Genomic DNA, 23,039 nt, shown 5'->3' with positions numbered 1-23,039 from the left:
TGCCCTCCTCCAGGCTCCAGCACACAGGTCCCTCCAGGAACATGGTGACTAATGTGCGTGCTGTTCCCTCTAACTGCCACTGCTGGGACTGTCCCCCAGTGTTGGGGGGGAGGGGGAGGGCGCGCAGAGCCAGACAGGCCTACCTGCCCTTCGCCTGCGCCATAGTGAGCCCATCAGCACAGCAAGGGAGGCGGCCCCAGGTGCTCTGCAGCAGCTTCGGACTTGTGCCCGGCCTCCCCCTCCAGGGATGGGCCGCCCAGGGGCAGGACAAGACCGAGAGAGAGCCTGGCAAACCCCTCACCCTGGAGGCTGCTGTCCTGTACCCTCACCGAGGCCTGCCATCCACAGAGAGCTCCGGAGGTACAGGGGCAAATCCAGGTCTGACTGCCTTGCTGGCCCAGCTCCACGGCACCAACAGAGGCCTCGGCCGGGCTCTGCCCCCGGGGGTGCCCAGCCTCTTGGCTGCCAGGGCCCTGAGGGATTCTGAGTTGGCCGCTCTGCCTCTCCAGGCCTCAGTCTCCTCACCTGTAAAGTGGGCCTGGCCACCCTCTCCCTCCCTCCCCCCCACCAGCTACTAAGGGAAGGGCTTTGCAGGCCACCAAGCTTACGTCACTCATTACCACCTTCCTTTGCTGCAGAGCCCTGGCCCCAGGGTCCCTGTGCCAGCCTGGGAGACACCCAGAGCCTGTCCAAGCAGCGACCCCCACAAGCACCACCTGCCGGCCCGGCCTGAAGCCACGTTCTTTGAGGTCAGGGTTTGGGGACAAGGACAGGCCCCCTAGGCAGGGCCCAGCCAAACCATCTGAGATCTCAGAGGGAAAAGGCCTGGTTATTGCTAAGTGCAGCGTGTCCCACGCCCGACGGCCAACACCTCCCCAGCCCTCTTTACACTGACCTGTCTACTCACTTTTAAGAGCTTAGCCCTGACCTAAGCAGTATGTCTGTGAAGTCAAGGGCTCAGTTACTGCTGCCTTCCTAAGGAATACTGAAATAAGTGCACAACTATTCAAAGAAAAATGCCGTCTGCAAACCGCGTGAGCAGCACTGCTGTATGAAACCCGCTCTGCAGCTTTGGGAAGGTGGGAAAATGAGATGGGTGTGTGTGTGTGGGTGGGGGGGGGGGGGGGGGGGGGGCTGGCTCCAGGTGACAGGGTGTGAAGGGGGGTGTCGCACGGCCCAGGCAGGTGCCCACGCCCGCTCCCACCGGGAGGAGAAAAGCCACGGCCAGCACAGGCCAGGGGCAGCCTTGACCTTGCCAGCATCTCAAGGGCTGTCTTGTCTCCTGCTGCCTCCGCTCCTGCCCTCAGCCTCCCGGGGGCAAGGCCATAGCAGACCTCCCCCCTCCCCCCCCCCCCCCGGGAAGTGCCCACTGGGGCAGGGGCCTCACCCGGGTCAGAGCCCCCTGCCAGCCTCGGAGTTGCTCGCCACCCCCCACCCCAGCCCTAAGAAAATACAACTATTACCCCTGATGGTTCTAAAGAAACACATCTAACTGGTTGACTAAGAGTCTGTGGACTCTGGGTGCCTACGAGACTGTTGACACAACTAGACAGTCAGGAACGACAAGACAGACACCCCACTACATGGGGGGAGGGGGGAGGGGGCGGGATCTTAGCAGCATTTCTTCTTTAAAGGAAAACATCGCACCCTGAATGACCTCGCTTTTTCTGGGCCTGTCTCCTGGGCTGTGGGACCCTCGGGGGCCTGAGAGCCCTCTCCAAGCTACTCCCAACCCAGGGGAGACACCAAAAAGTAGGGGCGCTGGTGCCCCAGCAGGACCACCTGCCCAGGGCGGGTCCGGCCTGGGTCCTAAGCATCAGGCAAAAACCTCTGCCTGGGCCCCAGCCCGCACTTTAGCACTTTCCGGAAGTCATATGCTCTCAGTAAAAAAAATAAATATAGATATATGTCTGTCTCTCTCTATATGTGCATATATATATATACATGTATCTGCGTGGGGAGGACCACGGCCAGGCCGGTCTGGGCTTTGTCTGGGCCTCAGCCCGCCCAGACCCGACTCCATGGCGCTGGGTGGCCGGGCGCTGGGTGGCCGGGCGCTGGGTGGCCGGGCGCCGGGGGCCCGCGGAGTCCAGGCTGTGGCCCAGTATTGCTGTCTGCCCCTGGCTCCTGAGGTAACGAGGTGAGACCGGAGGGCTCTGGGCGCTGCGGCCCTCATCTCTTCCTCTTGCTGGCAGCGTCTGCGGGCTGCAGCTCTCCGGGGGGCTGGGCCGGGCCCCGCGGGTCTTTGCTGTGATCTGCGGCCCAGGAGGGGCTCCGGGCCAGGCCGAGGGGCGCGGCGGCTCCGGGGCGGCTGGGGCCAGCGGCCAGGCTGCTGGTGCTGCTGAACCTCCGCGCGGGCGGGAGCCCCGAGGGCGCGGGCGGCGGGCAGAAGAGGGAGGTGAGCGAGAGGCTGCTGAGGGTCTCCGAGTGCTCGCTGCCCCCACCCCCGCCGCCCGCGCCCCGGCCTGCGCCCTCCTCGTCCGAAGGGTCCATGGAGTCGTGGTGGGTACAGCCCGGGCTGGTGGAGCCCCCGCTGCTGTGGCTGCGCTGGTGCGCCCGCAGACCCCGCCGGCTGAACAGGCCCCGGCCCCGCAGGCTCAGGCGGCGGGTGGCGGGGGACAGGCCGGCCCGGGGGCCCGGGGCGGGGGCGGGCGGCCCCAGGGCGCGCCGGGGGCTGTCGCTCAGGGTCAGGCTGTCCTCCAGCGTGGTCTGCAGGCTGCCCGCTGAGCTGCTGCGGCTGGCCTCCAGCGACGTGTCGCTCCCGGTGGCCTGCGGGAGACACGGGGCATGGGGACGGGCCGGTGTGCCCCCAGCCCGCTCCTTCTGCAGCCTGCCCACCTAGGGACAGGCAGGCACAGCCCTCCGGCCCTCAGGAGCTGCCTCCCCACACACCCCGCACCCCCTGCTGCTCCCCTCCCAGCCACTGCCCCTGAGCGTCTAGGTGGCTCTCCTGACAGTCACTGAGGGGCCTCTCACCGGCTCTCCCCATCCTGCTCTCTGGCCCCAGAGGCAGCCGGAAGTGGCCTGCTCAAACCCAGTCAGACCCTGGCCTGAGGTTCCTGCCCGCCCCTCCGCACCAAGCTTCCCACCACCCACCACCCCCCACCTCTGCTCACAGGCTGCCTGGAAAGCCCATCCCAGATACCCCCAGGCTCCCACCTCAGGGCCCTCCCAGCCCCTCCACCTGACTCCCAGCGCCCCTGCTCCCGCCATAGACCCCTCTCCTGTGCAATGATCTCCCCAGTGAGTGTGGCTACCAAACAGACTATATACTCTTTACCCATTGATCTTGGCATTCCGTCTCTCCCATAAGCACCTCCGAACTCATACATTAAACGCAATGCAAGCCCCAGGGCAGGGACTCCGCATTCTGTAGCTGCTTCAGCCTCGAGCCCAGCATGCAGTGGGGCACACAGTTGGGGTTGACCAGAGGAGCCCTGGGCCCAGCCCTGCCTCCACCACACTGTGCCATCTGGGCAGCTCCTGCCTCTCCCTGAGCCCTGAGCCGGGGTCTGCCACCCACAGAACGGGGTCTTGGGGCTGCAGGGCCCTCTGCATGCCCGGGTGTGGCCCTGCCAATCCAATACAGGTGGCCCCCAGACCAAACCTCCCATCGCCCACCTGCCCTTCCACCTCCAGCGGGAACTCAGATGCCCCCCAGGAGGGGCTCCCGGAGCCAGGGAGGTGCCTTACCTGCCGGAGGAGGGTGCAGTTGACGCTCGGTGACCGCAGGGATGCCCAGGAGCCCTGCAGGGCGATCTTGGGGAGGGCCCCGGCCCCGGCGCCCTTCTCCTGCCCCTTCTGGCTGGAGGACACGGCGGGGTGGAAGAACTCGGCTGGCATGGGCAGGAGCGGGCTGGAGGCCTCTGGGGAGAAGGGGCTCGAAGGTGCCGCTGGGGAGGGAGGAGAGGGAGCTGAGGAGCAGGCTCAGGCTGGCGGGCCCCTGGGGGTGGGCTGGCGGGGCCGGGCTGTGAGACTATGGGCAAATCTCCCTCTCTGAGCCTCGGTGTCCCCACTGTGAGAGCAAGAGAGAACAGCGAGCCTGGCCGTGTGATTCCTGGGAGCACAGGCACCAGGCAAAGGCACAGCTTCTGGAGCCAAGTGGACTCAGCGCCAGGACCCCTGGTCCCTGCCTCTGTGAAAAGGGGACCAGCTGCTCCCGTGAGGGGTGGGAGACGCGGGGGATGGGGACCGGCCGGCGTGCCCCCAGCCCGCTCCTTCTGCAGCCTGCCCACCTAGGGACAGGCAGGCACAGCCCTCCGGCCCTCAGAAGCTGCCTCCCCACACACCCCGCAGCCCCTGCTGCTCCCCTCCCAGCCACTGAACCTCCCCGGCTCAGATCAGAGGTTCCCAGCCCAGTCCCAGGAGCACAGCAGATGTTATGAGTGACACCCCCAGGCCGGCCGGACCCCGTGGCGTGTCAGGCCCTGGGGCCCGTCTAGGACAGCAGGCAGGTGGGCACTGCATGGGCTGAGCACACAGATGCTGCTGGGTCTGCCTGGTCTGCTCCCCTGGAGGCTGGAGAGGGGCCAGGACAGGGGGGAGGGAACATGCGGGCGGGGCAGCGGGGCCGGCCAGTGGCCTCTGCCCACAGCCCCTCCGTCAGGGCCTCCTAGGGCCTCCTAGGGTGGGGGTGGGATGAACGAACTGGGGAACATGTAACCAAGGTGGCTGGACAGCATCCCCAGGTGCAGGGACTTCTGTTCTGTCATCTCATTATTGAAGGAAAACGCAAACGAATGGTTCACTAAAGGGGGATGAGATGGCTCTCGGGTGCTGTGCCCTGACTTGTGGTTCAGGAAGTCTGGGGTCGGAGCACCTAAGCCACCGTGCCCGGCCCAGATGCCACTGGTTTTAGGATGAGTCCCGGGGAAAGTCGCTCCACCCCCAGCTCTGGGAGGTGTTCGGTGCCAGGCCTCCCGGGAGAGTACTGAGTGAGCTCAGGGTCTTGGGGCCCCTCTTCTGCTGAGCGGATCTCTCTGTCCCACTCCTGTGAGCCCAGGTTCCTGTCACCCTCTAAGAGGACTCGAGGTGACAGTGGACCCTAGTGACGGACAGGCCAGCTCAGTCCTCTGTCCTGGTGCCCACAGCTAAGCCTGGAGCCCAAAGCACAAACGCGGGATGCCAGGGGCAGGGCCAACGGGTAAATGTCAGGACGTTTTACAAAAGGGCTGCCTCCCGCCTGGGCCTCAACCAGGAACCAGACCCACAACCTAGTTATGTGTCCTGACCGGAACCAAACCTGCAACCTTTTGGCGAATGGGATGACACGCCAACCAACTGAGCCACCTGGTCGGGGCTTTGATATAATTTTTATCTCCTCTCTAAGTAGTAGTTGGCTCTTGATCTTTTATCATTGTTATGTCAGACCTGAGGTTCCTATCTTTTATCATCGTTATTTATCTAGTTCTTTCTCCACTCAATGTAATAGTCTGGGGGAGGTGGGGGGAGGAATACTGAGGGAAACACTCAACCAGCTGCCTCTGAGGCGGCCACCCGAGAGCAGGGCTGCGGGCAGCTGGGGGGGCGCCTACCCCTCACCTTGGCTGCCCTCCTGTTTCAGCCAGGACTGGACGGGGTTGAACGCGATCGCCTCCATCTCGCACAGGAGTGTCTCCGGACCCGAGGAGACGGCCGTGTTGGACAAGGGGAAGAAGCATTCGCCCAGGTCCCCCACGCGAATGGGCTCGGCCGGGTCCGGCTCACCCTGCGGTAAACGGGAGGCAGACGGGTTAGGACGGTGGAGGAGGAGCAGGGGCCAGGCCCACCACGCTGCCTCATGCCTCTGACCCACATGCTCTGCTGGGGCCGCTCTCTACACCTGGGATGGCCTTCTCCTCGCCCTGTCCACCTGGCTGACAATCGTCATTTTCCAAAACCCGGGTGGGAGGGCCCCGCCTCCAGGAAGCCTCTCTGCTGTCCGGGGCAGGTCACAGTTCACTCCCCTCTGGACACTGAGGTCCGTGAGGGCAGCAGAGGGTCCTCTTATTTGGATACAAAGTATCCAAGGCAAGAAGGAGCAGCCGAGGCCGCTGGAAGCTGTGCTTGGGGTCCTGGCTGAACTTGTTGCTGTGTGACTCCAGGTAAATCTCTCCACCTCTCTGAGCCCCACTGCCTGCATCTGACCAACAAGAGCCGAGGGCCTGGTCCACAGCAGGCACTGCTCAAAGGGGGCACGGGTAAGAAGCAGTGTCCTGGCTGAGTGGGCGGAGACCAGCCTGCAAGGACAGACTCGCTGTCCAGGAGCCCACAGGGCCGCTCACCTTGCTGTCTTTGGGGCGAAGCGGGCAGGCTGTGGGGTCCTCCAGACTCAGGTCATCGCCCAGCAGGATGGACGAGGACTTGTCTGAGTTCAGGGAGAAGGCTTCTGTCTCAGCCAGCTGCACCTGCAGGGAGAGGGGGCGGCCTCAGGTCACCCATGGGGCGGGGACTGGCAGGGCTGGCCCCCCAGAAGGACACAGGATGGTGGCCAGAGAGGTTCCGAGATCTGCTGAGCACGGATGGCATGCCCACCTGGGGAGGGGGCCCAGCCTGGGCGGGGGCGGGGGTGGAGGTGGGGAGACACAATGGCATCACAGCCAGTGAAGAGCCAGGCCTGGGCTGGGCCAGGGCAGGGGAGGTGCCGGGAGCCGGGAGCTCCAAAGCTGGTCCACTTGCTGGTCCACAGACCAAGTGTCCCTGGAGGCTGGCCACTGTGAGTCAGGGCAGTGTCTGCCCAGCGCTGGGCACTCCCCCTCCAAGGCCAGCCCTCGCAGGCGCCGGCTCACCTCCTGCTTGTCATGGCAGCTCCGGCAGCCAGCCGGGGAGGAGTAGTGGTGGAAGACGGACCCGGACAGGTTGTCGATGATGGTCAGCTCCCCCTCCAAGGAGTCCTTGATGATTAAAGAGACGCTGTCCAGCCACAGGTTCTCCTAGGCGGACAGGACGGGTGGGGACAGGTGGGATTATCACTGGTGGGGCCTGTGGGGTGGGCGGGGCACAGCTGCCCTCGGTCCTCTGCACCTGTGGCCTGGGCCCGACCCCTCGTCACAGGGTCACTCGGAGCTGAGCAGGGGGTCCCCAAAAGACAGAAGTCTCTGCCCAAGGCCCCCTGGGCGGCATCCCTGGCCGCCCCAAGATGCCGCCCGCGGCGACCCCAGCCCCTGCCCACCTGGGCTGGAGAGTAGCAGTGGGGGCACAGGTGGCCTTCGACGTCGCCCCCTCCGCCTGGCCCCCCCGGCCCTCCGACGGGCAGCCGCGGGCCGGGTCCCAGGCCCTGCGCCATCTCAAGCTCCAGCTCGGCGTCCATCTCGGCGTCCTCCTGCGCCTCCTTGTTGCTGTCGTCCAGATGCTTCATGAGCACGGCCACCACCACGTTGATGAGCACGAACTGGGCCGTGAGCACGAAGCTGACGAAGTACAGCGGCGACACGAACTGCAGGCTGCTCAGGCAGCTGCGCTCGTCGTGGGTGCAGTCCCGCAGCGTGTCCTGCGGGCGGGCGGGCGGCAGTGAGGACCAGGGTCTCGGCTCAGGCCTCACCTCTGTCTTCTGCAAGCCTGCCCCACCCACCCCAGGCCGGAGCCAGAGGGCCTCCGTGGGGTGATGGGCGGGGCAGCAAATGCCAGGGCCCTGGCATCAGGAGGAGCAGTGACCGCAGCCCCTGCCCCGGGCTCTGGCCCTGGGGAGAGTCATGTCCCCTAACACCTGAGCCCTGATCTGAGCTTGTAGGGGCGGACAGCGAGCCCCTCTGGCTTCACCTGCACATCGCTGTGCTTCTGGGCCCCAGGCAGGGCCCCCTGCTGCTCCGGGCCCTGCCCCCCCCCCCCCCCATGTACAATGGGCGCTGGGCAGGCAGAGGGCGGGAGGCCTGACCGCCGGGTGTCACCGGCACCCTTGCTCTCGAACCCAGCCTGAGTTCTCCCTGCCCAGCCCAGCCTGCCCACAAGTACCTTCATGATCCCGTTCCAGTTGTCGCCCGTGGAGACCTGGAAGAGCGTGAGGAAGGCCATGCCGAAGTTCTCGAAGGTGGCGTGCCGGCTCATGCCCTCGCACGGGTTCTCGTCGTTGCAGACTGAAAGGAAAGGCGGTCAGCTGGCCCGCTGCGGAGCCCGCCGGCCTCCTCTCAGAACTCCCACGACAGCCCTCGGAGGTGCGGAGGTGCGGAGGTGCGTGTGGACTGCGCCCTGCCCCCAGATGGAGAGACTGGGGCTCAGGGAGGTGGCACACAAGCTGGGGCTCAGGCTCAGGTGATCCTGGCTCCTCCCCCAACTCCAGTAGCAGTTCCAGAGGGAGAGGATGGGTGGGTGTGGGCCGGCCGCCAGGGGAGCCCTGCTTTCTGGAGCTGGCCCGGGGTAGCCCTGGCTGTCCTGCTTGCAGGGGTGGCCCTGGCCCAGGATGGGCACTGGCTGGTGGGCTCGGAGGGGGCATCTCGAGAGGTCAGACAGCGTGGGGGCTCAAAGTGGGCATCCACGCGTAGGCCTGGGGTGTGCACGTGGACCGAGGCTAGCGCCTCTCAAAAGCTCCTCCTCACACGGGAAGGGGTGCGGGTGGCGGAGGGCCTCCCACCCATCCCCCCAGGGCCTGCTGTTGGGGCATCTCCCCAATACAAAGACCCTGATGTGCCGGCCGGCGTGGCTCAGTGGTTGAGTGTCGACCTATAAACCAGGAGGTCATGGTTCGATTCCTGGTCAGGGCACATGCTCAGGTTGTGGGCTCAGCCCCCAGTAGAGGGTGTGCAGGCAGCAGCCGATCACTGATTCTCTCTCATCACTGATGTTTCTATCTCTCTCACCCTCTCCCTTCCTCTCTGAAATCAATAAAAATATATTTTGTAAAAAGACCCTGATGTGACAGTCTCAGGGGGCCCTCAGGCCTCCCCCCAAAGGCCCTTCTCCAGACCTGGTCCTCCCCCCGCCCCCAGGGCCTGCTTCACTCACCCAGCTTCCCGAAGAGCTCCACGCCCAGGGCGGCATAGATGAAGAAGAGCAGCATGAAGAGGAGGCCCAGGTTGCCCACCTGTGGAGACAGCAGGTGGGCTGGATTGGGCCTAGGTGGGGACGGGGAGGTGAGGGGAGGCTGCGAGGCCAGGGAAGGGCTGGGGTGGGGGCCAGCAGGCTCCAGTTAAAGGGCCAGCCTGAGGGTCAGGGCAGCTGAAACATTTCACAGGGTCTGTGTCCATGGCTGCCACCCTTGCATGACCTCCTCGGGGGCAGGCTGCCCAGCACAGGGCACAGATAATGGCAAAATGCTGGTGAAGCCTTTACTGTCAGCAGCCTGGACCCAAGCATTTCATATTCATTAGTTCACTTATCCACACACTGATCCATAAACTCTCTTTTCCCCTCCATTTTTCAAATTGAGAAAGAAATATACTGGGCGGTGAAATACCTGGCCCAGGGTCACATCGCTAATACTAGAGTAGGACTGAAATCCAAAGCCAGCCCACTGGCCCCAGGGCCCATGAACACAATCGCTACGCCATATACCTGTGTGTGGTTAGTGCCATCCCCTGGGTGAATACAGAGAGGAAGGGACAGGTGTCTCTACAATAACGCCTCCTCCTCCACGAAGCCTGCCTAGATTTCCTCCAGGCAAACTGGGATGCAGTCTGACAGTGTGAGTGTAACTGGTGTGTCCCTGCCATTGTCTCTGTTGCTCTAGGAAGCTCTAGAGAGCAGGAACATGACTAGATGAAGTCACATCTGCTTCCTCAGACCAGCACGGAGCGCAGCCACGGAGAGGAGTGGACATGGGAATCGTGCAGAACTGTGGGCCCCAGAAGCGTCCTGCATGCCCAGCCACCCCTGTCCCACGGCTCCTGTGGGAGGAACACGTCCCAGATTCCAAACGTGTTTCCAATCTATCTGTACGCCAGAGACCGCTTCTTACTACGGATAAGAAAAGGCTCAAACACATTCTTGCCCTGGAAGTGAAATAGCTCCTGGAGCCCTCAGAAGGCCGGCGTGAATAAGTCCGAAGACGCTGGCATTAATTGCTGAAAAGTAAACCGCGTTAATCACAGCCTCCTAATGCCTTTTTGCACCAGCGGTGGGTTCCCTTCCGAGCTGCTCTACAAGCACACCAGCAGTGTCTGACTAATTAAATGATGCTCATTCATTAATTAAATGAGCACATACCGAGCACCTATGAGGCAACGTGTGAGGCCCCGGCAGCGAGGAGATGGTGCGGGAGTGGCCGGGCCCTGGGCTCCGCTCCCCGCCTCTGCAGGCCCCAGTCAGGAGCATTTGTGAGCCAGCGTCCACCTCACCCTTCCCATCAGTCCTTCCCTCCTCCCTCAGCATCTTCCAGAGCTTGTACGGCTGCAGCCACCTCCTCTCCCACCTCCCTGCCTCCAGCCTCTCCCTCCAGTCCATCTTCCTCGGAGTTGCCAGAGCAACCTTCTAAAAGGGTGAGGCCATGCCTGGCCAGCGTGGCTCAGTGGTTGAGTGTCGAGCTATGAACCAGGAGGTCACTGTTCGAGGAGGTCACGATTCGATTCCCGGTCAGGGCATATGCCCCGGTTGCAGGCTCGATCCCCAATATGGGGCCTGCAGAAGGCAGCCGATCGATGATTCTCTCTCATCATTGATGTTTCTATCTCTCTCCTTCTCTCCCTCCTCTCTGAAAGCCAAAAAAAAATATTTAAAAAAATAAAAAATAAATAAAAGGGTGAGGCTTCCCTTGTCTAGAACCTCCTGTGGTGCCCACTGCCTGCAGGACAGAGCCCGAGTTTGCTGGCCTGGCATCAAAGGCCTGACCTAGCCCTGCAGACCCCCTCCCAGCCTGACCTCCTCGCTGACTCCAGCCACAGGAGACAGACCCCACTTGCATATTCTGTTCCCGCGGCAGGAAAGACCCTCTCTCCGTCTTTGACTGGTAACTGCTCCCTCCCCAACCCTCAAAGCCCAGGTCACCAGTCACCTCCCCCGAGGAGCCTTCCCTGATGCCCCTTACCTCTGCATAGGAGGAAAGAGGCTAAAGTTTAATTTTTATAGCACTTTACAGAGAACAAGGAACGGTCCAGGGTCAGCTAATAGATGTTGAAGGGTAAGCCTGCGGCCATGCCATGTGCTAGTTGGCACTTGAGTCTCTTAAAGTTGCTGACATAATTGTAATTACTATTGAGCCAGGGACCACCTGGGCATCTTCGTGTGTCCTCTGCCAACTCAGGGTTGGTCTGGGGAACCACCCAAGGATACCCAGGGGTCAGAACAAGGAGGTTGGGGTGTGGGGGAGGGAAGAAGGCCAATATAGCTGGGGGCACACACCACCCATCCCCATTCCTAGCAGATGCTCACACAGCATTTCCTATGACCCCGGTCCCATTCCTTTCCTATAGGCAAGGAAACCAAGGCAGAAGAAGTTGAGTCACATGCCCAGGGTCTCACAGGGGACGAAGCTTTGATCCCAGGCAGGGTGATCGGAGTCTGGGCTCCACCCACTTCCTGCCCACACACCCTGCAGGCCCAGCATTTACCCCGTCTTCCATGTGGCAAATCTTTTGAAGAGACTTAGTGTTAGGAAAAGCCACATCTCTTTGCATGAATGCCCCTGCTTTCGATCAGACCTGGTGAGAGTCATGGCGCTTTCCCTTTGCAACTGGGCTGCTGGGAAGCTCGCACCAAACTGGAGAACGGAACTCGCTAACATTCGTAGCCCAGGTCTCCCGGAGAACTAGCTGTGCTTTCGCCTCCCCCGAGCTGTTCGTCTTTTATCCTCATGTGCAGTGTGCTGTGTCTGTGCCTTTTATCTTACGATGCCTGAAGTTCCTTAAGACTAGATGAGTCATAACGAATAAACGAGTGTGCATGAGGCGCACCTCAGAGCAGAGGCCACCCTGGGGGGAGGGAGAAGGGGAGCCTCAAGTAGTCAGGACAGCAGGGGAGGGAGAGACTGGAATCTCAGACTTCCCAGGAGGATGAAAGATGACCCCTCTGTGGCCCTGATCCTATGTCCCTCCCACTGACCAATGGGATAATTTCCTAGGATCTGTACCCATACCAGGGTCTCAGGCTGTCCCCTCCTAGAATCTCAAAACAGAACCTCTCTGTCCACATCACCACCTCCTTCTGCCAAGCCACCCTACAAGGTCAAGTTCAAAGTCCTCTGACACCTTCCCTGATTTCCGGTCTGTGTCAGGACCCCTTCCTTCTCCCCAGCACAGTGCAGGCCCCTGGCCACACTGCCCTGCAGCATCTGTCTCCCCTACCAGCCCGCTGACCCCTGAGGGTGGAATGTGGGTCCCCAGGGGCCAGCCCAGGGCCCGATAAGGAGCGGGGTTGGTGAGTACTTGGTGACATCAGCAAGAAAGAGGCAAGACACCTGCTCCCTCTCCCACAGTCCCAGCTCACACTGCTTCTCTGGAGACAAGGTTCTGCGCTGGCTCTAGGCGGATTTTGGAAGAAGGGGAGTCGGGGCTCTCCCCCCAGGGCCCAGCATGGCACCAACAACAGGCAGGAGGGGCCGCCGGGGGAGGCGGCTCTTACCTGGGGCAGAGCTTGCACCACCGTGTCCAGCAGGGCCCGCATGCCCGTGGCCATCTTCAGCAGCTTCAGCACTGTGGGGAGACCCAGCGGCCACTCAGCCAGGCCCGTGGTGGGGCGCGTGCACGTGTGCGAGTGCCACAGAACGTGGTGCAGGTACAGGGTGAGTGGGGTGTGCACGAAAACTTGTGGCACGAGGTGTAGACATCGGTGTAAAGAAGACCGAAAGACAGAGGGCACACCCAGTGGGAACCAAGGGATATAAAGTATATGAGTGTGGGGGAAAGCGTAAGAGTGACCCCCTAATTCACCGATGAGGAAAAATGACCATCCAGTGAGTGCCCAGGCCTCTTCCTCTGGCTACAGAGGACTCCAGCGTTACCCTGAGCTCTGCTCAGCCATCCCCACCTCGGGACCTGGAGGCCACAGCAGGTGCAGGGGGAGGGGATGAGGCACCTGGGGGAACAGGGAGGCAGGGGGTCTTTGAAAGAAGTGTGGGAGCAGCCTTGGGGTGGCGGGAGGTCTGGGAGAAGAAAGGGGATTTTAAGAAGCGTTGAGGCCCCTGTGTCCCAGCTGGTGTTGGAGAAATGAAAGGAGAAATGCCGGTGAGGAATTTCAAGCTGAGGCTGGGCCGCATGGGTCGTGGTGTGATGAGGGGGGTGCCGTGTGCTGTACAGAACGGCCTGTGGACAGGGGCACCTGTGTGTATGTTGGGTGTGAGCTCCTCCTGGCTTCTGCTCTCCCTGCTCAGCAGGAAGCCCATCGTGCCCAGTCCCCTCCCCCATCGTGCCCAGTCCCCTCCCCCACCGTGCCCACACCCCTCCCCCACTGTGCTTGGTCCCCTCCCCTATTGTACCCAGTCCCTTCCCCCACCGTGCCCAGTCCCCTCCACCATCGTGCCCAGTCCCCTCCCCCACCGTGCCCGGTCCCCTCCCCTATTGTACCCAGTCCCTTCCCCCACCATGCCCGGTCCCCTCCCCCATCATGCCCAGTCCCCTCCCCCACCGTGCCCAGTCCCCTCCCCCATCGTGTCCAGTCCCCTCCCCCATCGTGCCCACAGTCCCCTCCCCCACCGTGCCCACAGTCCCCTCCCCCACCATGCCCACAGTCCCCTCCCCTATCGTGCCCACAGTCCCCTCCCCTATTGTACCCAGTCCCTTCCCCCACCGTGCCCGGTCCCCTCCCCCATCATGCCCAGTCCCCTCCCCCATCGTGCCCAGTCCCCTCCCCCATCGTGCCCAGTCCCCTCCCCTATCGTGCCCACGCTCCCCTCCCCCGCCGGCCCCCTGCCCTCACCCCGGGCGATGCGCAGAACCCGCATGATGCGGATGATGGTGGGGTTGATGGGCAGTGCCGCGTTGATCTCGATCTCCTCCAGCGTGATGCCCATGACCGACAGCAGCACGATGGCCAGGTCCAGCTGGTTCCACCTGCTCAGGAGACACAGGAGGGCAGGAGTGGGACGCAAAGTGAGAGCCACCTAGTTTAGACACACCTCTGTTAGGAGGAGGTCCCAGCTCTCCCCGCTCCTGCTGTGGCTGGCAGGGATGTGTGGCCACCCTTCCGACTAGCCCTCCAGACCCCACCGGGTCCAGCTCCCTCTCTGCCCTTAGACAGCCTCCAAACCCTCAAGCAAGAGGCTAACCGGGCTAAATAAATATCTTCGGCCTCCTGCAGAGGAGAAGAAATTGACTCTGACTTCTGGCTGTAAATCCTGAGCCCCTGTTCCCTCTGTGTGGCCCAGGGCTAGTCTAGCAAGCCCTCTGAACCTTATGTTCCCTCTGAAAAAGAATGCGGTGTGCCCTGCTCTGCCTGTAGGGTGTGGAGGACCCATGGGAGCTGCGATCAGGAGACTTGGTAGAATGCCCTGCACCCACCAGGTAGTACCATATCGACTTCCTGTTCAGAGCTTCAGGCAGCACCCAGGGGCCCCAGGCACTTATTAGTTCCCCTCCTCTGGCTGCCCCAGGCTTCCCCAGGGATCAGGCCTGCTTCCCCATCCTGCCGCCCCATCAATGCTGCTATGGCCTGGCCCAGCCACTCACCGGTCCTTGAAGAAACGCCTTAGACCAAATGCCACCAGCTTCAGCACAGCCTCCAGCACAAAGACAGTGGTGAAAAAGTAGTTGCAGTACTTGAGGGCTATCTCCAGGGACTATGGGGTAGGGGAAGGGCAAAGAGAAGCATGATCCAGGCCCCAGGACCTGCCCCCTTCCCATCTTCCTCTAGTCAGAAAGTCTCTGCCTTTTAAGAGGAGAATTTAATCCATTCACCTTTAGTGCAATGACTTATGTGTCTACTTTTATTCCTTCCATCTTACATAATGTGCACTATTTCTCTCACTGCTATTTCCTTTTCCTTATTTCTGCTGGTTTGGTCCAGGTACCCCTCTTTGGAAGCAGTGTTGGTTAATAGTTAGGGGTCAGGTTTAAGAACCAGACTGCCTAGATTTGAATCCTGGCTCAGCACTTACTCCTTGTTCACTATGACTTTGGGCAAGTCACTTGGCCTCTGGGAGTTAGTTTTTCAATCTGTAAACTGGAGGTGATAGCAGTCCCTTACCTCAGAAAGTTGCTGTGAAAATTAAATGAGCTAACAGCCCTGTGCCAGACAGGGTTACATATTTAAATACTTGGTAGATGTGAGCTATTATTATTCCATTTCTTCATGTTAACTTGGAAGTTCCTTTCTGCCAATGGTTGCCTTCCTTTCCCCTGCATGCATAACATTCCTCTCCTATCATTTAAAATAACTCCTCACCTGGAGGCTCTGCTCCCCTCTTCTTCCCTATCTATATATATAAAAGGCTAATATGCAAAACGTCCCCTCGGGAGTTCGACCGTGAGTTTGATCACTTGCTTGCCGTGACGTGCACTGACCACCAGTAGGCAGCACAAAATGAAGGAAGGCCCTGGCCAGCAGCTAGCAACCAGGTAAGGGAGGCCCCGGCCGGCAGCCGGAAGGCCCCGATCAGCCCTGATTGCAGGCCTAGGGACCCTACCCATGCACAAATTTCATGCACCGGGCCTCTAGTCTCTGATAAGAAGCTTTTGGGATGCACTTGCCCCTACAAGCCCCTCACATGCCCCTCATGGACACTGCCTGCAACTAGCTAGGAACTGGTCACCCTCTCCCACCTCTGTGTTTGCCCCCAACAGTCCTGCTACCTGAAATGCCCCTCCCCCGGGCTCCATATGCCCAGACAGCATCGGGGGCCACCTGGCAGTCCTTGAATACAAATCAAAGCCCTGGCTTCACTGCTCTCTGGCTGACTAATTGGGGCAACATATTTTCTCTCTCTGAGCCTCAGTTCGTTTGTCTACAAAATCTGGAGAAAGTCCCCTCCCCCACCTTAAGGTTGCTATGAGGATGAGAGAGTTAAAATCGGTACATGCCTTGCAGAAAGTCATATGAAACACACCCTGGCTACTGTATTCAAGGTAGGGCCCAAATGTCACCTTCACCCACCAGAAATTGGAGACCTTTCCCTCTGGCCCCTCTCCTTCAGTCACCTGTCTTACCAGGCCGTGAGCTTCCTGGGCATAGCGCCCAGCATAGGCAACTCAGATCCTGCCCCACCCTGTCCCAGGGGAAGGGTCCTGCTGAGGGCCTGCTCCCCATGAAACCTCGGCCCCGGGGAGCAGGGCTGGGGCTCACCATCGGCTGGTTGTAGTGTTCCAGGGACATGGTGACCACATTGAGGCAGATGACGAAGGTGATGAAGATGTCCAGGTAGTGGCTGGTGCACATGGAGTGGATGAGCAGCCGGGTGGGACAGTAGGTGGCATAGTAGGGCAGCCGCTGGGCCTCTGCCAGGGATGCACAGGGGTGTGGCACAGGCCACAGAGGGTGGCCAAGGCGGGCACAGAACATGTGGAGGGAGAGGCAGAGGGGAGAGAGGAAGCAGGCCCTGGGAGTCAGACTTAGGTCCCCTCCACCCAGCCCCGGGGCCCACAAGGGAAACGGGTAAGATGGGGGGGGGGGGGGGGTAGGTGGCAGAGAGAGCAGGACACTGATTCTCTCCATCCACCCCGAAAGTGCCCATGGCAGGGGCTCTGGTCTGCTGGGGGGAGAGCAGGGGTCCCACAGCTCAGGGTCGGGCATCAGGCTCTGCCTTTGCCCTCTGTCAGGACGGAGACACCTGGTTGGCATTGGTGTCACCATCAGACTCCAGGTGGACACCGATAGGGCTCAGGTCACCTGGACAGGCAGACACTGGGAAAGGGGCAGGGCCAGGGGCACAGGGCCGGACCCTCCATCCCTTCCAGCTCCGAAGGCCCAGAGGCTGGTGTGGGACTCAGGCCTCAGCCCTCACCCCCGGAAGGATCAGCGGCAGTGGGCAGAGGAGGCCCGGGGTGGGGTGCCCCCCACCCTTAGAAGTCACCCACTCACTCCGGCGCTTCTTTTCCAGGCGCCGCAGCCGCTTCTCCTCGCGCCGCCGAGCCTCCTCGGCCTCCTGGTGCTGCCGGCACTTGTGGAAGTTCTCCACCACGACGCCCACGAACATGTTGAGCACAAAGAAGCTGACGATGAGCAGGAAGGAGATGAAGTAGAGCAGCATCCAGGGGTTGTGGTTGGGCACGGGCTGCAGGGAGCCAGATGGGCTGAGGCAGGCTGACCGGGCACCGCAGGGCCTGCTGTGGGGGAGGGGCGCCCTACCACCCTGAGCCTCAGTGCAGTTTAGATACTAACAGCCTGCCTCCGAGGGCGCCGTGAGGTTTGAAGGAGGATGCAGGGGAAGTGCCCACCCTGGCCTGGCACAAGTAAGGTGCTCAGCAAAGACAGCCCCTCCCCTTCCCTGCTCCAGCTGCTGCCTCCTGGACACATATCCAGCCATCTCCTTCCTTTCACCCACCCACCATCCACCCACTTATTCATCTGTCCACCCACCATCCATCCATTCACCCACCATCCACCCATCTATTCATCCATCCATCCACCCATCTATTCATTCATCCATCCATCCATTCACCCATCCACTTATTCATCTATCCATCCATCTATCCATCCACCCATCCACTCACCCTTCATTTATTCATCCATCCATCTAGCCATCTACCCACTTATTCTTCTGTTTAACCATCATCCATCCATCCAAAGATCTATCCACCCATTTATTCATTCTTCCAGAAATAAGGCATCCAGCAGGGGGAAACATATCCCTTGTTGAGTCCGCGTGTGTGTGTGTGTGTGTATGTGTGTGTGTGTGTGTATGTGTATGTGTGTGTGTATGTGTATGTGTATGTGTGTGTGTGTGTATGTGTATGTGTGTGTGTGTGTGTGTGTGTGTGTGTGTGTGTGTGTGGTTGGGGTGGTGGACAGACGAAAAAGTACAGGAAGATGCCCCCAAGTGTTCTCATTCCCTGTTCCCTACTCCGCCCCAGAAGGGACCCCTACTCTCGGGGGATCTTGAGAGCAAGAGCTCAAGCTTCCGATCAGGCCCAACCCCCTCCCTGACCCCTTCCACCCTCCTCATTCTCAAATCCATCCCCGCCCAGCAGCCCACAAGAAGCTCCCACAAGCAAGCCCGATGCTGTCACTCCCTTGCTCTAACACCTTCACTGGCTCCCACTGCCCTCAGCTAAATGCCAGCCCTTGCCATGCCGGGACCATACTGTCCTGCTTGCCTCCTCCACACCTCCTGCCATTCTCCCCCCACTTTCCATTCGGGAACCTCTTCTCACGACTCCCTGAATGTGTCACTCTCTTGCGTCAGGCCTGCACCTACTGTCCCCCGTCAGCTGGCTCAGCCCCTCTCCACCCACAAGGCCCTGCACCCCTCCAGGCCAGAACCAGCTTGGAGGACTGCCCCTACAGAGCAAGGGGCTTTGTTGAAAATGGAACAATGACTTTCACTCCCCAAGGGGTGGCTCTACTGGTGGAGGATTCAGGCCCGGATGGTGGGGGGTGGGCCTCACTGACAGTGGGAGACACGGGCATGGGTCTTGCTGACACAGTTTCAGATCACTGGGCCCCCAAACCACCGCATCCCTTCCCTGCTGCCCTGTGACCTGGCCCAGCCACGCCCACCTGCTGGTCCACAGCAACAGCATCCAGTCCATTGTACATGATGTTCACCCAGCCATCCTTGGAGGCCAGGACGAAGAGGGACATCAGGGCCTGGGAGACACGGGGAGGGAGGGGACAGAGGTGATGGGTTCACAAAGTGTCCAGACCAGCAGAGATGGCCTGGCAGCCGCACACCTACTCTGAACACTCCTCTCCCCGAGCCCGTCTCCCCGCTGGCTCCACCCTGTGCTTCCACCACACGTTCATTTGTTGCAGCCCAGGGCCCTGGGCCAGGACATGAGGTTCTGGGATGGGTCTCCTGCTGCACTGGCCCCTCCTTCCTGTCTATACAGGCTGCAGACCCGTCCTCTGCCCTTCCAGCTGGGCGTGATGCCAAGGGCTGCCCGGAAAGGGTTCTGGCACAGGGGCGGGCGGACAGGGGACACAGAGGAAGCCTTCCTGGCCAGGGAGGCACATGAAGCTCGCAGGCCAGGGGACAAATGTCCCTGGAAGGCCTTGGATCACAGAGGCCTAAAGTGCAGAGAGCCTGCGATGGAATCACAGCCCTGCGATCACTGTCCCCATTCCAGGGGAGGACACGGAGCACAGAGGGTCACGGGGGCTTGCCTGAGGGCACATAGCTGGGGAGGAGCCTGGAAAGGGGTCAAGGCTCTGGGCCCCCCGCTCACCCCCTTTGGCTCTGCGTGCTGAGAGCGCCAGGGCGTCGGCCTGGCATTGAGCATTCTCAGAATGGAAGGGATGGATGCCCCATGGGGGCTGTGGCTGGGCCTGGCGCTGGGGTCAGGGGTCAGTGGTCAGGGGTCAGGAGCAAGCTCATTGAAAGCCCCCACTGGCTTTCCCTCAGCTTAGTGGAACACCTTTTTTAAAACATCTGTTTTTCCAACATGGAGTTGATAATAAATTGAAAAGGCACTGCTTCCTGGGAATCTGGAGGAGTTGGGGGAGCGACTGTGCCCCAGTTCCTAACCCCCTTCCCCGGCCACTCACTGCCCCTCTGTGGCTGTGTGGCCCATCTCCCGGGGGGCATGGGGAGTGGGATCTCTGGTCATGTGGGGTGAGACTCCAGTGGGAACCCACTGGAGGATCCCAGCTGAGGGGCGGGGCATGGGCCCTGGGCCACTTGGACCTGGATCCTGCCCTTTCCCTGTGTGACTGGGGAAGGCACTCCCCTCTGCTCATACCCAGCACCGGGTGGGCCTTCAAGAAATAGGAGCAGTTGGGGGGCTTTGTAAGCAGCCGCTGGAGGCTCTCAGCTGGGCACCTCCCAGATGGCCAGGCCTGGGAGGCCCCCAGGAGAGGAAACAATGGCGAGGCCGGAAGTGGGCAGGGGCCTGCCTGTGAGTGGAGAGAGCAGAGTAGAAGGGCGAGGAAACACACCCCGGGCCCGGGGCTGGGTGCACTTTCATCTCTCCACAGCCTGCCAGGTGGGCTGTAACATCCCCATTTTACAGACAAGGAAACTGAGGCTCAGAGAGGCCAGCCCTACAGTAAGTGGCAGAGCCGGGATTCACACCCATGTCTGGCTGACTTTCAAACTCCTGTCTGCGTCCCATGGGTGGGGGTGGGAGCCAGGAACCAGTGTCCGCTGAGGCGCCTATGAAGCGCCCGGCACCTGGGGACACGCACTCAGAATCTCTCATCCTCGAATCCTGTTGAGGTGGTGCTACTCCTACCCATTTCACAGAAGAGGAAACTGAGGCTTGGGAAGGAGAAGTCCCGGGGTCAGTCCTGGAGGCTGGTCTATAATCCCAAGCTGCTGGCATTGAAGAACTGTCACTCCCCGCACTGGGGTGGTAGGTGAGGAAAGGGTCGGTGGGCGTAGCTCACCTGGCCCAGGTTGTCGAAGTTGTACTTGTGATGGACCCAGCGGTAGTTGGCGGCCATGCAGTCAGAACGGTTGGTGATGTTGCGGGTGTCCACACCCAGGCAGTGGTAGAACTTGCCCTTGAAGAGCTGCGGGGAGGGACACGGGGTGAGCGACCGTCCTGCCAACACTCCCAGGGGTGGGTGTGGGGGTGGGGGTGGGTGCCAATCAGAAGAGGGACTGCTCCTCAGCAGACACCTCCTCTGTGCACAGCCCGGGCCAACCACTCAACCACACCATCGCCCCACGTCCCCCCCCAGGAAGTGGCACTGCTGTCATCCCATCTCACAGATGAGGAAACTGAGGCCTGAGGCCTGGGTGGCAGGTAATTTTCTCAGTCACTTGAGGTTTAGGAAGTGGCAGAGTCAAGGTTCACACCCTGGTTTGTCTGATTCCTGGGCTTTGCACAGACCCGAGATCAGACCCCAGTATCCGTGCTGGAGATGGGGCAGGGACCCCACGGGAGGAGATGCCTGCATATCCCCCGGGGGGGGGTAGGGGGGGGAGAAAGAGAGAGAGAGAGACCCTCTCTCTCACCAGGGACCCAAGCCTCCAACTGCCTGGAAGGGTCAGGGCCACTGTCCACTCCCAGCCCCTCCTGCCTAGTGGCTCCACTGTGGCTCTCAGCAACCCCAAAGGATACCTGTGCCCGGGGCTCCTCACCAGCTGCAGCCCAAATGCAGGACCAGGTGAGGAGCCTTGGGGCCTCGGGGCTCAGGCGCCCAAGAAACAGGAAGGGTCTCAGTAGCCGCTCAGACCCCAGAGGACCCAGGTCACGCTGGCCATCCCCGTCTCACACTTTATGACCCAACCCACCCCAGCCCTGAGGCCCATCTTACTCCTGGGCTGGGCTCCACACCAAAATCCGAGCCAGCTCAAGGCCCTGCCTGTGTCAGACCTTCCGTGGCCCCAGTCCCGGAGACGCCAAGCCCCAGCTCCTTAACTGCCATCCCAAGTCCTTCCCCTTCTGACCCCGCCCACCATCGGCTCGCCTCCACATGTGCCCATCCCCCCCGAAACCACCTGCCCGCCCTGACCTGTCCAAATCACCTCTCCTTCAAGGCCCGGTGCAAAGGGCACCTCCTGCAGGGTGCTTCCCCCATTGTCCCCAGCCCAGCCCCCTGTTCCTGTAGCTTGGACCCCTGTGATCCAATTTACCCAGCCTGCCTTGCACGCAACCATTCTGGCCATGTCTGTCTCCCTCCTGGACTGGGAACTCGCTGCTGACAGGGACGTGCCTGCTCCACCGGGGCCACCTGAGCCCCCAGGGTCGGAGGAGCTGAGTGGGAGTGAGGAGCCTCTATTTCCACCTTAGAGCCGACCCCACTGCCTGCCCAGCCGGGCACCCCTCACCTGTACCCCCAAGATGCCGAAGATGATGAAGAAGGCACAGCAGATGAGGACAATGTTGCCGATGGGCTTAAGGGAGGAGATGAGAGTCTCTACCACCAGCTTCAGGCCCGGGGCCCGGCTGATGACCCTGCAGGCAGGGAGGGGCCAAGGGCACTGTTGGGCCTCAGCCAGGCAGGAGGCAGCCCAGTCCTCCCAGAGGCACCAGGGCGGTGGCCCCAGGCTCCAGAGCTGTAGGCGCAGCAGGGCTCTGCGCGGGGCCACCTCCATCCCATCTCCCAGTGTGAGAGTGTGTACACACGCACACGCACACACATACACGCTCATACATACTCACATACACTCACACACACACACTCATACACACTCACATACGTACACACACACACTCATACACACTCACATACACACACGCGCGCGCTCATACATACTCACATACACTCACATACATACACACACACTCATACACACTCACATACATACACACGCATACTCATGCACACTCACATACGTACACACACACTCATACACACTCACATACGTACACACACATACACACACACACTCATACACACACACGCACATACACACACTCATACACACTCAGCCTGGAGCCTGGCCCTGCTCAGCTAGTGCTGGGCACGTGCTAGCAGAGGACTGGGTGGGTGAGGAGGGCAGGAGCGAGTGGCCCACGTAGACCCCAGGCCCGCCCCCCAACACGGAGGACTCCTCACCGCAAGGGTCGTAGGGTGCGCAAGAGCCGCAGGACCCGGAGGACCCCCAAGATCTTGGCTCCACCGGCCGAGGCCAGGGAAACCACGATGTCGATGATGGACACGAAGACCAGAAAGCCGTCCAGCACGTTCCAGCTGCTGCGCAGGTACGCCTGCTCCCCGAAGAACAGGCCCAGCGAGACCACCTGGGGGCGGGGTGACGGGCCAGGTCATCTGACTCAGCCACAGAGGTGGGGTGAGGGGGAGTCAGGCAGGTGGGGTGGAGCCACAGGGGTCACATGCCCCATGGCCCACTCAGAAGGTGGGCGGCAGGCAGGACCTGGAAGGTCTGGGCGCATGAAGCAGCCCCACAGCCTGTCCTGATCTGCTCTCCCCTCACATCCGCAAACCCAGTTCCAAGCCGCGAGCTCTGGGAAGTGGCCCACACCTCCAGCAGGTACCCCCATTGCCCTGTAAGCATTTCCCTGCATGAGCCTTTCTGGCCGGTTGTGACGTCCTGCAGAGCAGGATATGGCTGACCCCCTACCCCACTCCCACCCCCGTCACACTAGCCCAGTGCTGGTACCAAGCGGGGTGGTTCTCGGGGGCCCCTGTGGAAT

General features: G+C 61.2%; 1 protein-coding gene across 1 annotated transcript in view; it reads right to left on the bottom strand.

Annotated features, from left to right (window-relative positions):
• Window positions 1-1,116: 1,116 nt before the first annotated feature.
• The window catches only part of CACNA1I (calcium voltage-gated channel subunit alpha1 I), an 84,461-nt gene continuing 62,538 nt past the window's right edge, over window positions 1,117-23,039 (bottom strand). Inside the window, exons 20-36 of the mRNA XM_070411167.1 lie at window positions 22,441-22,625; window positions 21,710-21,836; window positions 20,320-20,445; window positions 18,493-18,582; window positions 16,855-17,047; window positions 16,120-16,271; window positions 14,508-14,617; window positions 13,759-13,892; window positions 12,466-12,536; window positions 8,917-8,995; window positions 7,930-8,051; window positions 7,151-7,468; window positions 6,768-6,911; window positions 6,264-6,386; window positions 5,542-5,707; window positions 3,694-3,893; window positions 1,117-2,769 (exon numbers count right to left, since the gene is read on the bottom strand). Coding sequence (XP_070267268.1) covers window positions 2,173-2,769; window positions 3,694-3,893; window positions 5,542-5,707; window positions 6,264-6,386; window positions 6,768-6,911; window positions 7,151-7,468; window positions 7,930-8,051; window positions 8,917-8,995; window positions 12,466-12,536; window positions 13,759-13,892; window positions 14,508-14,617; window positions 16,120-16,271; window positions 16,855-17,047; window positions 18,493-18,582; window positions 20,320-20,445; window positions 21,710-21,836; window positions 22,441-22,625 — 2,937 coding nt within the window. The 3' untranslated portion in view covers window positions 1,117-2,172. The remainder of the gene's footprint in view (window positions 2,770-3,693; window positions 3,894-5,541; window positions 5,708-6,263; window positions 6,387-6,767; window positions 6,912-7,150; window positions 7,469-7,929; window positions 8,052-8,916; window positions 8,996-12,465; window positions 12,537-13,758; window positions 13,893-14,507; window positions 14,618-16,119; window positions 16,272-16,854; window positions 17,048-18,492; window positions 18,583-20,319; window positions 20,446-21,709; window positions 21,837-22,440; window positions 22,626-23,039) is intronic.

The sequence above is a fragment of the Myotis yumanensis genome, unplaced genomic scaffold, assembly GCF_028538775.1.
Source record: "Myotis yumanensis isolate MYYU_CA2020_CCGP unplaced genomic scaffold, mMyoYum1.0.hap1 SCAF_3, whole genome shotgun sequence".
NCBI lineage: Eukaryota > Metazoa > Chordata > Mammalia > Chiroptera > Vespertilionidae > Myotis > Myotis yumanensis.
The sequence above is the reverse complement of the archived record's forward strand: the minus strand, read 5'-3'. Positions and strand labels throughout refer to the sequence as shown.